Source organism: Diorhabda carinulata, chromosome 1 (assembly GCF_026250575.1).
Source record: "Diorhabda carinulata isolate Delta chromosome 1, icDioCari1.1, whole genome shotgun sequence".
Lineage (NCBI taxonomy): Eukaryota > Metazoa > Arthropoda > Insecta > Coleoptera > Chrysomelidae > Diorhabda > Diorhabda carinulata.
Window position 1 is genome coordinate 2,991,510 of NC_079460.1, and position 15,152 is coordinate 3,006,661.

General features: G+C 34.0%; 2 protein-coding genes across 2 annotated transcripts in view; one reads left to right on the plus strand and one right to left on the minus strand.

Annotated features, from left to right (window-relative positions):
* Nucleotides 1-15,152, minus strand: part of LOC130896783 (uncharacterized protein C14orf119) — a 374,082-nt gene that overhangs the window by 43,503 nt on the left and 315,427 nt on the right. The window lies entirely within an intron of this gene.
* LOC130896717 (uncharacterized) lies at nt 1,831-15,069 on the plus strand. Its single transcript, XM_057804994.1, has 6 exons — nt 1,831-1,838; nt 1,904-2,022; nt 6,085-6,652; nt 6,707-6,841; nt 7,177-7,399; nt 7,458-15,069. The coding sequence occupies exons 2-6, from the start codon at nt 1,956-1,958 to the stop codon at nt 7,566-7,568; spliced, it is 1,104 nt and encodes a 367-aa protein (XP_057660977.1). The 5' UTR covers nt 1,831-1,838; nt 1,904-1,955; the 3' UTR covers nt 7,569-15,069.

The following is a 15,152-nucleotide window of genomic DNA, read 5'->3' on the forward strand; positions in this document are numbered from 1 at the left end:
TTTTTTCAAATTAGGCTATTCATATGGAAGACTCAAGTTGAAAATTAAAGTAAGAATGCGTCTTCAAGATTTCAAAATTTGCCAAACGAATACTAAACAACGTGGAATCTTCAAATTTGAAACATGTGCTGTATAGATTGTGTACTTTCTAGTACAGTGGTATTTTTCAAGCAACTACCGCGATCTCTAGGTCAAGCCATGTACTTCTGGAACCATCCTCGTTTGTTTTAAGACATGTTTTGAAGACCATATTCAGGGCTTGAGAATTTATATGATGCTAGAAATGACTTTTTAAAGATTCAAAAGTTTTTGCAAAAAAAATACATGAATGTTTATCATAGTCTGTATGACAGTTTGTGTTCAAACTGAATATTTGTTTAATTTCATTTACGTCCTTTGTTATTCTCCATCTATTTACACATAGAGAGTGATTTATTGAAAATTTACACACTTAATCTGAAAAATCGGTTATTAGACTGTATTTTGCAGCGGCTAAAGACCGGCACTTTTAAATGACGCTTGGTAATGGGAGATTTTCGAAAATCCGGCTCACTTCAATCCCCGAAGGATTTACTATAGTATGAAACTGCCAACATACTACTTGATATTTTTGTAAGGATAGGAGAGTAATTCTGTTGGTACCTACTAGAAGTATTTTGTTTCATAATATCATAATAAAAATTTAAGAGTTGAGTTTAATATATTTAACTGACGTAGTAAAAGTAAAGAATTCATGTTTATATGGTGTATGGTTTATATTGGAGGTAATATATAAATTGTGTAATTTTTTTATAGGTACAAAGTTACAAAAATATTTTATTTCTATTATTATGGCAGCATCATTTATTTTTCTATATCAAGTAAATATTCAAACACAATAGAAAGTAATTGAGTAAATACGACAGTGCACTAATATATTTATATTCATCTCATCAAGTTTATTGAACAAATCAAATCAAAATGAAATATACTTTACTATTATTGTTTGCTACTATATTTGGCAATATTTCCTGAACTAATCTAAAATTCCTATAAATTCGTACTTTGAATAGCTTCCTCTTTCCTTCATAAAGTTCAAAATTTCCGGTTTTTTGTTGTTATGACCGCTCCAGACTCTCGCGAGGCTCCTTTTAGAGTATTTGCGAATAGAGACGGCAGGAGTGCTATCCATACTCTCGATTTATACAGTTGCTCGCTGCGTCTACCACAAAATAGACGTGATCCAATTGATTGCGTTAACTACTTAATTTTTATCCTTTGGACTCCTTTGGTATGGCTCCATAAAAGTGATGTATAAATCGTTATTCCACTCCACTATGATAAAAATCTCGCGTTCTTACTATATATACAAAATATCACAATTCAGCTTAGTCCGCACCTGAGCTAATGTCAATTCATCTCCAATTATAAAACGTTCGTTCATGGTGTTGACGGACGCTTTAGTAAGATTGATAAAGCTAAATTGAGCGTTGCATGTAATTATCTTTAATTTTGATAATTAAACACCTGATAAAAAATGCACATTATATTATAAAGATCAATCATAGTGGTATCTAAAAAAATCGTTTGGATGAATGAATTAAATACGAACAATATCTAGAAATAAATTTACTTTAATTCAATAGATACCCGTAAACTTCCCACCACATCCACCCTTGACGTTACTCCCGTAAACGGACAGCAGACAAATAATCCCTACGGCAACGGAGAATACAAATAATACGTTCACCAGATCTTTTCGGATACATTCTCTCGTCGAACTCCGAGTCAAATTGGTTGCCTATAATAGATGTTTGGGTGTGACGTGCGATACTGAAGGCCGATTAACAAATCGGATGGTTAAAGCTTTAAATAATAATGCTGTAATATTTATTTACGTTTGATTTTGTAATCCTTTCAGTAGCGCGTTTAGCGGTCAGTTGTTTTGTTTGTATGAATTGTCCGGAAGTGGCAAAATGGTACCGCGCAAGTATTATCAGCATGTGAAAAAAGACCCCGATAAAATCAAGTCGATATGGAAAGGTAATATAATATTTTTTTCTTGAGTCGATGTACAAATACAGAAATAATTATTCTTGGCATAGATTTCTAATGTAATACATGTCAAATCGATTTAAGAACGTGTTTCGAATTTATTTGATGAGTTTATATTTATAATATAGTATATAGAAATACATTAATTTTACTTATTATTCATTTTAGTTATTTTGAATTGTGAATTGTTTATTCTATTCAAAAAGACTTTCCATCACAACAATTTGAAATCGAAAAAAGACATAATTAATATGAAAATTTACTACGTACGATGTACAATTAAAAAATATTTAAAGATTTATTTTATTGAAAACAAAGTTGTTTATTTTCAAATACAACTTATAAGGTAAACTGTACCGGGTGGGCCATATTTCAGGAATTATGTATGGAAAAAATGTAGCCCCGAGAACTACGTGGAAATTTCCATAATTTTAGATCCACCTCTGTAATTGAATTTTTCAACAAATTCCGTGCTTTTTCAATCCGGAATTTTCAGTCTATCTCTCAAATAGGGGGAGAGTGAAAACCTTGATATTTTTTGGCAGAACTTTTGTCCAGCAATACAAAATATATGAATTCTAAGCGATTTAATTAGAAAAGTCAATGCTAGAGAGCGTTGTTCCTAATATTTTAGATATTGTGATAGAGTGTCTTTCAAAGGTTAACTAAATTGACATTGAAATACTGAAAACCGCATGTCGATATCTTTGTGTGTCAATGCCAGGAATTTTTCTTTAATATAACGCCAGTATTGATTGTCTCAAGTTCTAAGCTTTAACAAGTTGTATATATATATATATATATATATATATATATATATATATATATATATATATATATATATATATATATATAGATAGATATAGATATATATATATATAATGATATGGTGCCAATATGAACTAAGTTGAACCCACGCGAGGACAACGTTGATAGAAACCAAAATTATGTTCATAATATTGTTAAACATTCAAAAATTAGTTATTGCACATTTAGGAATCCATGTAAACATTCTCTATAATTAAACAAAGCTCGGATTGTTCACTTCTAGTCTCAGATAATCAAAAACAGAGCCCACGAAAGAAAATGTATATAGAGAGTTAACATTTGTATATAGAATTGCTTATAGAAACTCCTTCGTTATCAGTACAGTAAAATATTTGGCTTAAACGAGCGAAGACCAGCATCGCAGTGGTCCACCAAATGAGGTGATGACTCTAGAAATGTTGAAGAAAATCCACAAAGCGGTACTGGATGATCGTCGACTGAAAGTGTGTGAGCTAGCAGATGTAGTAGGTATTTCAAAGACTGCGGTACATCGCAGACTTGAAAAAATGGCTCGATGTTCAAATATTTTCCATCAATAAAGAGGTGATGTCTGCAGATAATGGATATTTTAAAAAGCTTGATGATTCTCATTAAAAAGGGGCATCGAACTTATAGAACATCCCTAAGACAAGTGTATAGAGCTAAAAGTAGATCACGTTGAAAAATTAATTTATTTTTTTCCATAACTTTTGCTTTTTCTTTGTTGGGGCCAGGTAGTTCTGGGACTATCCTCGTATATAATTTTTCTTTCGTGGCCTCTGTTCTTGATTATCTGAGACTAGTAGTAAACAATTCCTAAATGTACAAAAACTAACTTTTAAATGTTATATAAATGTTATACAATATGGGGAACATAAGTTTGGTTTCTATCAAACTCGCGTCGGTTCATCTTAGTTCATATCCGCTTTTTATGACCTTCGAGTTTAATAACCACAACCACGAACTAAATAACCAAATACACCATGAATAAAATTAAAATATTTTGATCGGAGTCATAGTAAGACAAAAGTCCTTTAAACATAAGTTGTTTACTTAAACAATTCCCTGCAGGTGGCTGAAAACAATTTGAGACATAATCCTACATTTAAGTAGTAAATATACTTGGCGACATAGAATAGCTTACGTGTATATAATTCTTTTGTCAGTTTATAGCAAATGCGTTCTGTTGGTATGCCTATAACCTCTTCTATTTCTTTAACCTCAATTCTACGATCATCCAATACCATCCTGAACGCTCCGTGTTAGTTAAGCTCGTACGACCACGTTTGAATTCAGCTGCCCAAAATTTTTCGATTATAAATGAAGGTGCAGACTGCAGAATCTCTTAATACAATGTTTTCCATTTCCACTTAGACGTTTATCAAACAGAAACAAAACGAATAGATGAAATTTTATCGAAAATTTCTCAACACACGCGCATTTATCTTTCCTAACATATATCGGAAATTTTTAAGACAACCCTAGTAGTAGTAGACGTATCGGCTCCGTGGAATACATAAAATTAGATTTGTAGAAACTAAGCTAGCGACGACCACAAGTTTCTCCAATTATGGTGAGTTTCCATCGATTAGGGCAGGGACACCCGTGGAACTACGCAATTATACAGTGTGGAAACTAGGGTAGTTTAGGTTAGTACGGTTGTGGTTCACTCAGAAGCCTGAGACCCATTTTGTTACCCTTTATTTGCCACGATTTGTTAACTTAGTTAACTAGCTAACCACCTTCCCATTTTTTTACATTCTATATCTTATTTTTAAGCATTTCCAACCTAGAATAAAGTTTTTTACTTTTTCTATTATTAATTCTAAAATTTTTTCGAGGCAATCTAATGTGTAGTACTGTCGTTTCATTGTCAACACAAAAGCAGGTGCTCGATCATTTGTGGAAACTAATTATTCAATGATTGTTTCTGTCTTCACTTTGGTTTAAAAACTCAAAAAATGCTGTGACGTATCTCAGCATTTTTTATAATAAGGGTAAAAACGATTTTATTCGATAATACAATGATAAAGTTGATAAAAAAATATATTTGGAACATATTGTTTCTATGATGGCAAGAGCTATTAGGTTTGTTCCAACCTGCTAACCTGGACCGTTCTTGGAACGGTTATTGGTAGCGTTTAAATGATATTTTCTGGGGAATCTTCGACTATATTCGGTACTGTTGGCAATACTTGCTATCAACCAAGTATCGAAAGACCGTCCCGGAAACAGTTCACAAACGATACCTGAGTCGGTAGGAACACAAAATAGAATCGTTTGTATAAAGGTTGGAACACGTAATCTCTATTGCGCAGAATCATCACCGTACCAAGGACGGCTTTTTTATGGGCTGGAACAAACCTATTATATTTAGTGTTTGATAATATTGATGTGTTTTTTAATTTTAGTTAGAATTTTTTACAAATTTAACAGTGTATTTCAATAATAAATAACTTTTACAAAAAAAAACCTTTATCATTTTTTTTCTGTATATTTTTTATGACTAAATATAAATCTTTGTTTGGCATACTGATAAACCTTGGTACTTCCTTTGTTTTAATTTTTACAATCATAATTATAGAATGTCCATTAATAAATATACAGGAAATGTCACATACTGAAATCAGATGAGATAAATGCTTCGGTAGATTACCAACATTTCATTTATTTCATCGATCCTCAAGTGCCACGACTAAAACCTCCTAAATTGCATATTCTGGCCATTAATCTTCGAAAATGCTAATATGGAATTTTGGCTAATTTTTTCTATTATATCAGCCTGGGCGATTATTTAAACAATCATATATTTTTCATTAATGTTTGCAAATATGACAACCTCGTATTTCCAATATCGTGAAACCAAAAAATAATCTAATTTTTTTCAACATACAATCAACCTTCAAAAATACCTCACTAAAATTTCAGCTCAATACTCTCATTATTTTAGCTGGAGTGATACTTTATACAAGCATATGTATTCAATTGATATTCGAACATGTTTGAAGCCTCGTAATTTCAATATTCTGATCACAATCAACGTTCTGATTTTTTTCTGCATACAATTAATCTTTGAGAATGCTTATATGGAATTTTAGCACTCGGTGATGTTTTAAACAAGAATATGTTTATTATATTTACCATATATTTTGCTCCCTCAAGTAAAACTAGAATTACTCTATTACTTAATATTCACCTTACTCGACAGAATTTATAGACAAGAGCTCTGTATATTATTTTCAGTTTTACACACAACAACTTTCTTGGTTATCATCCTCAACTCCCTCCTATCAGCTTATATTTTCGGAGAAATTCTGAAAATGTTCAACTACAGATGTATTCTACACGGCCAACCCATATTCGATGTCGTGGAAGCAAGATACATGAACGAAACACAAAACGAACTGATAGACTTAAAACCTATCATGAAAAATAACAACGAATTAAATGAAACAAAAGTAAATATAACAGAGAATATCAAAGAAATGACAGTGAAAGAAGGAAACAATGAAACTCGTTCACATAACGGACCGGAATTGCTATATTTATCTATATTCAACACTTCTGATGAATCGGTTAATGTAACTAACGATATTACAGAAAATCTGAAACATTCGTATCTTTTTAACGAAACAATTTGGTACAAAAACGATTCTTTGTATGGCAAAGTAGATGTTAGAATAAGAGGAAGTGATTACGGATCTTCTACTTCTTGTGATTTAATATTGTTCGTGCCTTTAGTATCTTTAATAGCAGCCGCTGCTTTTGGGGCTCTTATTGTACTATTCGGAAGAGGTCAAGAATCTGACAGGTGATATATATGAAATAATAATGAATTTTTCTATGCTATTTTTTGCTTTCTCAGGTCATGGTTGATGGTATATCCAGTACTGATAGCATCCGTTATAATGGTGATTCTATATATAATTTCAACCATTTCTATGAAACAGGGTTTGGAAAATTTTTGTTCCAAGTTTCAACATTTTACTGGATATTTTGCGTAAGAAACAGAGTATTGAATTTCATTATGTATTGCTTTTCGTTGGATCTTGTACATTTTTGATTCAATTACTAAATAATAAAGGGGTACTACAAGAAATGTCGTATCAGTCACCTGGTGACGTCACCGATGCCTATTACGTCACCTTTAAATACTAGTAGAGAAGCTTATAATGACTGTTGTACTACAAGCGAATATTATTTCATTAAAATTAAATACAAAGATGAATTTGTTGCTTCAAAGTTTTGTAACTTGTAACCAGAGTAAAAGTTCCATAGCACTGTTTGATGAAAAGTACTCATAGTACTCATTAAGATAATTTTTTCTTTTTTTAGTTGTTCCGCTTATATGGGATACTTTTCCTTTCATAACCAAGAGAGTATTCGAGATTTCTGGTCGAATTACACGATATGTTACTATTCCTACATAACATCAATATTTTTATGGACAACTCAATTGGCTGTAACAATTTTAAGATTAGCTACTATGGCCGATTTTCAATTTGTTACGGTATCAGTTAACACAACAGATATTAATACTAACGAAGTACGTAGACAAGTAAGTGTGTATTGTTTATAAAAAATTCGACTTCCTCTCACAGCCAATTTTATTTTAGAAAATTCAAAAAGCGCTTAAAAGTTCAGGCTTAAGACCGGCTGCTGATCTGTTTCCTAGCGAAGAAGACATGTTTGTTAGTGAAGAAAATGTCGCATATACACACGTTTGATCTAAGCTGATTACACAAGTGAAGCTTTAAAAATATTGGAACTGGAAATACGGAAAAAATTTCAATATAATTCTATGCAAGCTTCAAAGTTCCATTTTTAAACTACGTAATCTGATCAAATTTGACCCGGACTAGGGCATTTGAATTGAACGCGTAAATCGAATCGGTTACCTCTTTTCCCTAGGGCCGAGCCATTACTGGGGTACATGGCACCCGGGCGGTACTAACACAGGGGGCGGCAAAAGGCAAAATGTCTCTGAAAAAAATAACAGAACCCCATCATGCAAAAAATATTTAGTCGCAAAGCGCAATGTGCAACAATACCAAAATAGTACGTTGAGCGTTCGGGCGAATCGAGAGGCGTAAAAAAGATAATAAATAAGTAATAATAAAGAATAAGCCGCAAAAACGACAGAATATATTAATAGGTACTTTTCTATCCGACTAGACTAGAAATTCACCTCATATCTCGCCTCAATAATCAAATATCGACTAGGTACGCTAATAGAGCGGCATATTTTGTTCTTGCACCCGGGCGGCCGATACCCTAGGCTCGGCCCTGCTTTTCCATAAGTTGGTACAATCATTTTTGATGTTTGTGTGAAATTTGTGCATATCTCAGTTAGTGTGTCTTTGTCATCTGTTTGTTTACACTACGACAATGGAAAAAAAATTGAGCGGAGAGTTTGCTTGAAAATTTGTGTTTTCAATAGAACGGCTACAAGATCTTTGAAAATGTTTTGGGAAGCCTACATTATCGCGAACGCGAGTTCATCGAAAGTCGTTGTGTCGTTGAAAACTGCCTCATACGTGTCGCCATCTATTAACGTAGATAAAATTAAGAAACATCTGTAGGTTGTAGTGTTCAAGAAAGACGTACCTTGGTAGTTAGTTCCACAGGCTTGCACTTCTCCAAAGAAAGGAATCCCGATAAATTATAGTTTATTTCAGAAAGGTATAGAGTAATAACATCTCATTAGGTATTCAAAGGGACCACAGAGTGACCCAACGAATATTTAAACCACTTTCATAATTTGGCATTTATTTCATTTTAAATTTTTTTTTAGCAAGTGCAGGTAGTACCACCCGTGTTGGGGTCAATATATGGGTTTAGCCTATTGTTATCCATTCACAAATACTGAAAATAATGTGCCAAAGGTAGGATACTCGTAAAAAGTAAATAATTTTATTTTATCAAAATAAAAATTAGGTATTATGTACATAGTATTAGTTACACTTCTTTCTTATTGAAAAATCATAATATTCTTCGTCATCTGAGGAACTGTTATCTCCTCTTGACGTTATAATTAACGGGTCGACGGTCCGATCAATCGAATAATCAAGTTCCCACATTTTCTCCTCTTCTTTATTGACATGCTGGACTACCAATTCTCTGATGTCACCGCATTAATGGCTTGATCAAACAGTAGCTTAACGTCTTTCATTTTGAATGTCGTGTTGTGTCTTGCTACAAATCCTTTCACTTGCGCCCATATAAGTTCTATAGGATTCAGTTCGGAATGATATGGCGGTGTGCGCAGCACAGTTACAGTTTTTCTGCTATATCTTCCACGGCGTGTTTCATAAAACGATGTTCAAATTCAATTCTTTTGGTGATTAACCAGTCAATAATTTCTTGTTTTCTCCAAGATGAAGTTGGAGCCTTCCCTATGCGTCGAGAATGATAACTTGGGTTATCCATAACTACTACTGAATCAGCCGGAAGATATTTTATCGTTTCACCAAAATAGTCTTCAAAAACATCCGAATCCATGTCCTCGTGGTAATATCCCGTATGGCACGACTGAAAGGTTAGCAAACCTTCTTTTCAAAATCCCTCTTCGCTTCCAATATGGACGATTATTAGTCTTTTCCCTTTAGCTGAAGGCACCTTAATGCCCGTTGACAGGCCTTCCATGAAAGCTTGGCAAGCTCTGGTTATATTTTTGTCTTACCACATTTTTGGTACTCTATAACCTTCATTAATCTACGTCTCATCAAGATAAAAACTTTCGCTTTCGAGTAAAAGTGCTTTACGGTTATGCTTTTCCCGGGCAAAATCCATATTTATAAAGGTGGTCCATAAAAGTTTTTTAGTTATCAACGGAATACTGTCATTCTGGCCAAGCTCCATTAAAATCTTATCTAGGGTGGGTATTTCTTTTTTAAAATCAAAAAAGAGTAATTTTTTCTTCGAATTACACTTTTGGTGTCTTCATCAAGGACTTTTACTGGTCTGCCTGGACTTTTCTTGGGAGGTTCCACTTGGCCTGCTATCTTTCTTCCCCCCGCCTCCAATAATTAAGAAACGGTGGACTTTCCAACTCCAGTCATTCGGGAACATCGGTCGACAGTTTTTCATTTACTGATAATGGAGAATTATTGGTATAAGTGTCGCCATTTTATTACTAATCTTATAACACTGTGAACACTATTTACGGCTTAACAGCAAATACTGATGCGTTAAACTAAACTTATAAAGGTCTAAAAATTTTGAGTAAGGCACCGTTGCCCTTACGGCGCATGGTTAAGCCGAATCTGTAATAGGGTTGGAATTAGGCAGAGGCACTAATAGAAGGTTAAACGGTACCTGTTAAACGCAAAAGGTAACTGTATAATCTACTACCTAAGTAATCCCTACACAATATTTCAAGACCTACAACTATGACCGACACCGAAATTGAGCCAAACTGGACGGAATTCCTCATTTTATTGCTCTATACCTTTCTGAAATAGACTATAACCTCACTCCAAAATGTTTTCAAGGACGGTAATAAGGGTAGGGATCTATTGCTGTCTACGGATTTTGGTTTTATTTAGCCGAGTTTATTAGGGCGGCTGATTTGAACGACGACACCAGTAAGCTATCATCGGTGAAGATCGTTGGTGTACAGGAAAACGAGAATACCGTACGATCTTAATTTATTTAAAGGTTTGGCATGCCAATCACTGTCAAAAGCCTTCGATGTGTCCAGAGTGATTGCTCTGAATTCCACATATTGCTCTACAGCTTCAGTCCAAACGCTGGTGACATAAACCAGGAGATCCTCGGTTGATCTATGTATACGAAAGCCGTATTGATGGTTGTTGATGATGTTAGCAGACTCAAGATATCTAAATATTTGCTAATTAACGACTTTCTCCATAACCTTGACTATGGCTTGAAATAAAGCAATCTAGCGATGTTCGTCATTTTCTTCTATCACCGTGTTGTGGTTCGTCATAAAATCGTTCCAGAGGATAAAAGTGTCAATAAATAGTACTACCTGGCCGTATTGACGCGTCTACGTGAAGCAGTTCATCGTAAGCGACCCGATTTGTGAGCAGATATAGCATTGAAACACATAAAAATGTTGTTTTCTTTAGTGGCTAGTCCAGGTTAAATTTGATCACATGAAGAGACAAATATTTTCATATATTGGAAACACACTTGTAAATGTTAATTTTCGTTTTTGTGCAGTTTTTGTATAAGTAGTTCCCGTTGTTTCCAGAAAAAGTAGTTTAAAATTATAAGATTTCGAAATATGGGTGGCTAATCTATCGATGGACTATCAGTCTGATTCATATTCGCTCACCTCACAGCTCTGGATAATGACTTAAACATTAATCTAACTAGAAAATTAGATTTGAAAAGTAATTCGTGAATAGCACACCACAAATCTCTAAAATAAGTGGACCAATAATTAGTTCTATTAGTATCCCACAGGGGACGTTGATTTTTAGGTAAATACTAAATTGCCCAAAAAATAAGGTTCCCAACGTATTTACATAATGGAAAATACGTTTATATAGACAACTTTCGAAAGCTTAGACTTTCCTCTATTTTTTGACATAATCGACGTTCAGATCAATGCATTTTGCATACGTGAGTCGTAGAAGTTTGCAATCGCGCCGTAAGGATAGCTTAAAACCCCTGCTTTCAGCTCGGTGGTGAAATGAATCTCTCGTAAGAGTTTGTTTAATTCAGGGAAGAGATAGTAATCACTGGGGACCAAGTCCGGGCAGTATCTCATTCAAATCTGTACATCCGTCTTTAAATTCTCTGCACCATTTGCGCACATGTTGCACTCATATACTTTTCCCCATACACCTCATACAATTGGGAAATGAATGTTCACCAGAGGGACATTTTTCAGATCGCTATACATGAATATCGCGACAGCAATCACTTGCGTAGTATCTGGTGCCAAGGGTGGATGGTTTATACGCCGACTTTGCCAAGTATATACATCCCTGGGATGTTCGAGGTCGATGAACACGAATATCACCACAGAAAGAATATACCAGCTTCTTAGTATAGCATAGCAAGTATGCCTCTAGGTAACTGGCTCATTTTTTTAAATCCCCTCGCAGGTTATCGTCGTCGTCTTCAGCGATCTCGAAAATGTCAGGTTATATATTTATTTACGTAGATATATAAGATACTTTCAGAACATCTCATGAACTTATGGTGATGTTGTTGAAAATTTAAAATTATGTCCAAAATCAAAATCGAAATGGCGAAAGAATATAACATCAAACATATACAAAAAATACTCATACTCATACTCAATACTCGTCAGGAACAAGACACCAACAGCATCTGTATTAGGTTAATACATAAGCTTTTAACACGTTCACGGACAGTAGATGCCATACGGCGTTTGATCGAGTTCTGTAAACTGGAACTGGAACAGTACTCCTTATGGCGTCAAAATTTCTATCAAGACTAAATTTTCATATAGTTTATAGTTTCAGCCGAAGCTACCGCCACAAAAGGAACAAATCAATAAAATCTAGTGTCCCGTTTATAGACTGTACCCTCTCCAATGTGCGGATCCCACGTGTTTTCGGTAGACAGGTATTTTCCCGCGCACTGTCGACATCCGGCGTTCAGTTCACAAAAGAACTTCTTATACTAAACAGTTACTGTCGTATTCTGAATAGGTGGTTTTTATTTTGGAGAAGTTTGGTGGTTTGTGATGTTTTTTTGATCAAGAAGGTGAGTAAGAAAGGAATAAAAGTTTATTTGTGATTTTAGTGCGGTATCTTATGGTAATTTTTAGTACTGTTTTTTTCACTTTTTATGATTAATAAACTTGATTTAGAGCACATGAAATTGTCTTTGCTGCATATGTACTTTGTATATACTCTTGCTTATTGTCATCGTACTCACATTCATGCATTTCTCGATGGATGGTGAGGGAATCTCCAACGATCCATATGAAAAACAGCAACGGAGATTGAGGCGTTTGTTAAAAGAAATAACGTCAGGAGAACAAGAAGAGGAACTTGAGGACCCATTTGAAGACGATGGTTCAGATGAAAACTATGAGCCTAGCGAAATTTCTTCTGAATCTGTAGACGAACGAATCTCATCTGAAGAAAATAAACCAAGTGACAAGCAAAATAGTGATCTTGATATTTCTTCAACATCACCAGCACCACATCTGCAACCGTCTGTAGGCAATCTCATCAAAATATGGCAGGACGCATATCTGGGTCGAGTAATGGGGGAGTGACTAAAATGTTATTTTCTAGTCTTCTAGTTATAAGACAACCTATACACATAAAGATAGACCTTAAAACACGGAGACTCCATGGGACTACCTACTGCCATTAAAATCATAATCATCTTCCAGGTACTGTCAATGAACGTGTTAAATAATGAAATTGTGATTAAAAAACAATATCCACAGTTAAAGACGATCTTTGAAATTAGTAGAACTGCACAAACGCAATTCTTATTCATAATTTTTGTTCACAAAGTTTCCTGGGGCTCTCCCGAATGGAATGCATTTTCTTGCATCTTGTGGATTTATAAACTCTGACGTTCGCGCTCGCGCTAACGCTCACTATGATGTTACGTTCGACTTCACATTGCCTAGGCGTTGGAACGTAAGCGGGAGCGTGTGGGTTTATAAATCACACTTCGTAATCTGTTGAATTTATGTTGAACGCGAACGATGGCGCCAACGCCAACGTGTGAGCGAAGAAGTTTATAAATTGACTTTTACTATAAATATCGATGGATATTTGATTTAATAAAAAATCGGTAACTGACAACATTTTCAATCTGTGTTTCCAGTCACACAATATGTTACAAATTCTAGTTCGTAGTGTAAATTATAAATTATTTGAATCTATATATTTTTTGTAAATTGCTGCGAAAAGCTTAAAGTGCACTTATACCATTGTATACTTAAAAAAACGTGAGGTTTGAGGCGTTTCTTTTATAAAATAGTATTTTGAAGTAGCCCTAATTAAAATACTTTGAACCTATGAACTAGCATGAAAAGTTTCACCCCCTATTGTAGCCATTCGATTTGTATTAGTGCTAGTTTTTGGGGCGAAATAACAAGTATTTCAAGCAAGTCATCGAAAATTAGGCAGTGCGGAAATATTTACCGCACAATATACGAGGAATGAGTAAAAAATACGGTGAAATATATTGTTTAAAACAAAATAAAACTAATATAAAATTGGAATTATTTTTATTTGAACTTTAAATTCGCGACTTGAAGCTTTTCTCTGGTCTGACGACATATTGTTTATTTTCGGAAAGAATCAAACCCGCATCATGCTCTTACAATTATTGAAAACAATGACTATGACCTGGATGTTCGACTATGATGGGTCTTTTGAGGGTGAATCACTGGTTTTCCATTGAAACTTTTATAACAGCGGATCCAAATTTCATCTACAGTTACAATTTTGAATAGTACTTTCCACGGATACATACGATCTTGTATAAATAATAATCAATCAATTCGAACGAACTATTTTCACATTTTCATCTGTTTTTTGATTAAGAAGCTCTCAACGAAACTTTTAAGACTTTCGGATTTTTGTCTCTATAACAAGTAGCACAGGAAGAAGGAAGAACAGGAAAAGGAATAAAGTGGAAGAGTAAAGTAGCAAAGGATCGGAAAAAGTGGAAGAAATGGATGAAAGGAGAGTGAAAACTGTAATCCCAATACCTTAACGCTCGAAAGGGTATAAAGGGTTCTAGTAAAAAGGATAATTTTTGTCGAAGGGTCAGCAATAACAAGAAGAAAATACGATTTTCGATTTGTTCATCAGCTTGAAATCTCGGAATAAATTTGGTTAGGTTAGATTTGAAGTTTAAGCTAATCGCACGTTTGAACGGAGAAGTTTGTCCAGTACATTTTCATCTATTTTTTGAGTTAGAAGAACATCTGACTCAACTCCTCTTCTAATTCGCTCACACCACTTGTGAGCTTCTCGCCACTTTTTGTAATAATAAATTTTAATACTTGTTCAAAATTAATGTTTCATGACAGGATTGAACTCGGAATAGGTTCAAAAGTGAGGTTATTATACATATTTGTTGAAATAGATTAAGCGTAATGGCTGTTATAAATATTTATTCACGTATTTTCTTATCACAATTGTTTGAGATATAAGAACTTGCAACAATATTTCTTATACGTTTGTCCCATTACCATGTAGCTTATGTTGATTTATTTTTTATAATATATTATTGTAATGTATAATAAAATGTTTCTTATTCAACCTCATTGTCATATGTATAAAAGCGTATTCAAATTTATTTATTTTATTTAAATTTGAATATCAATTATT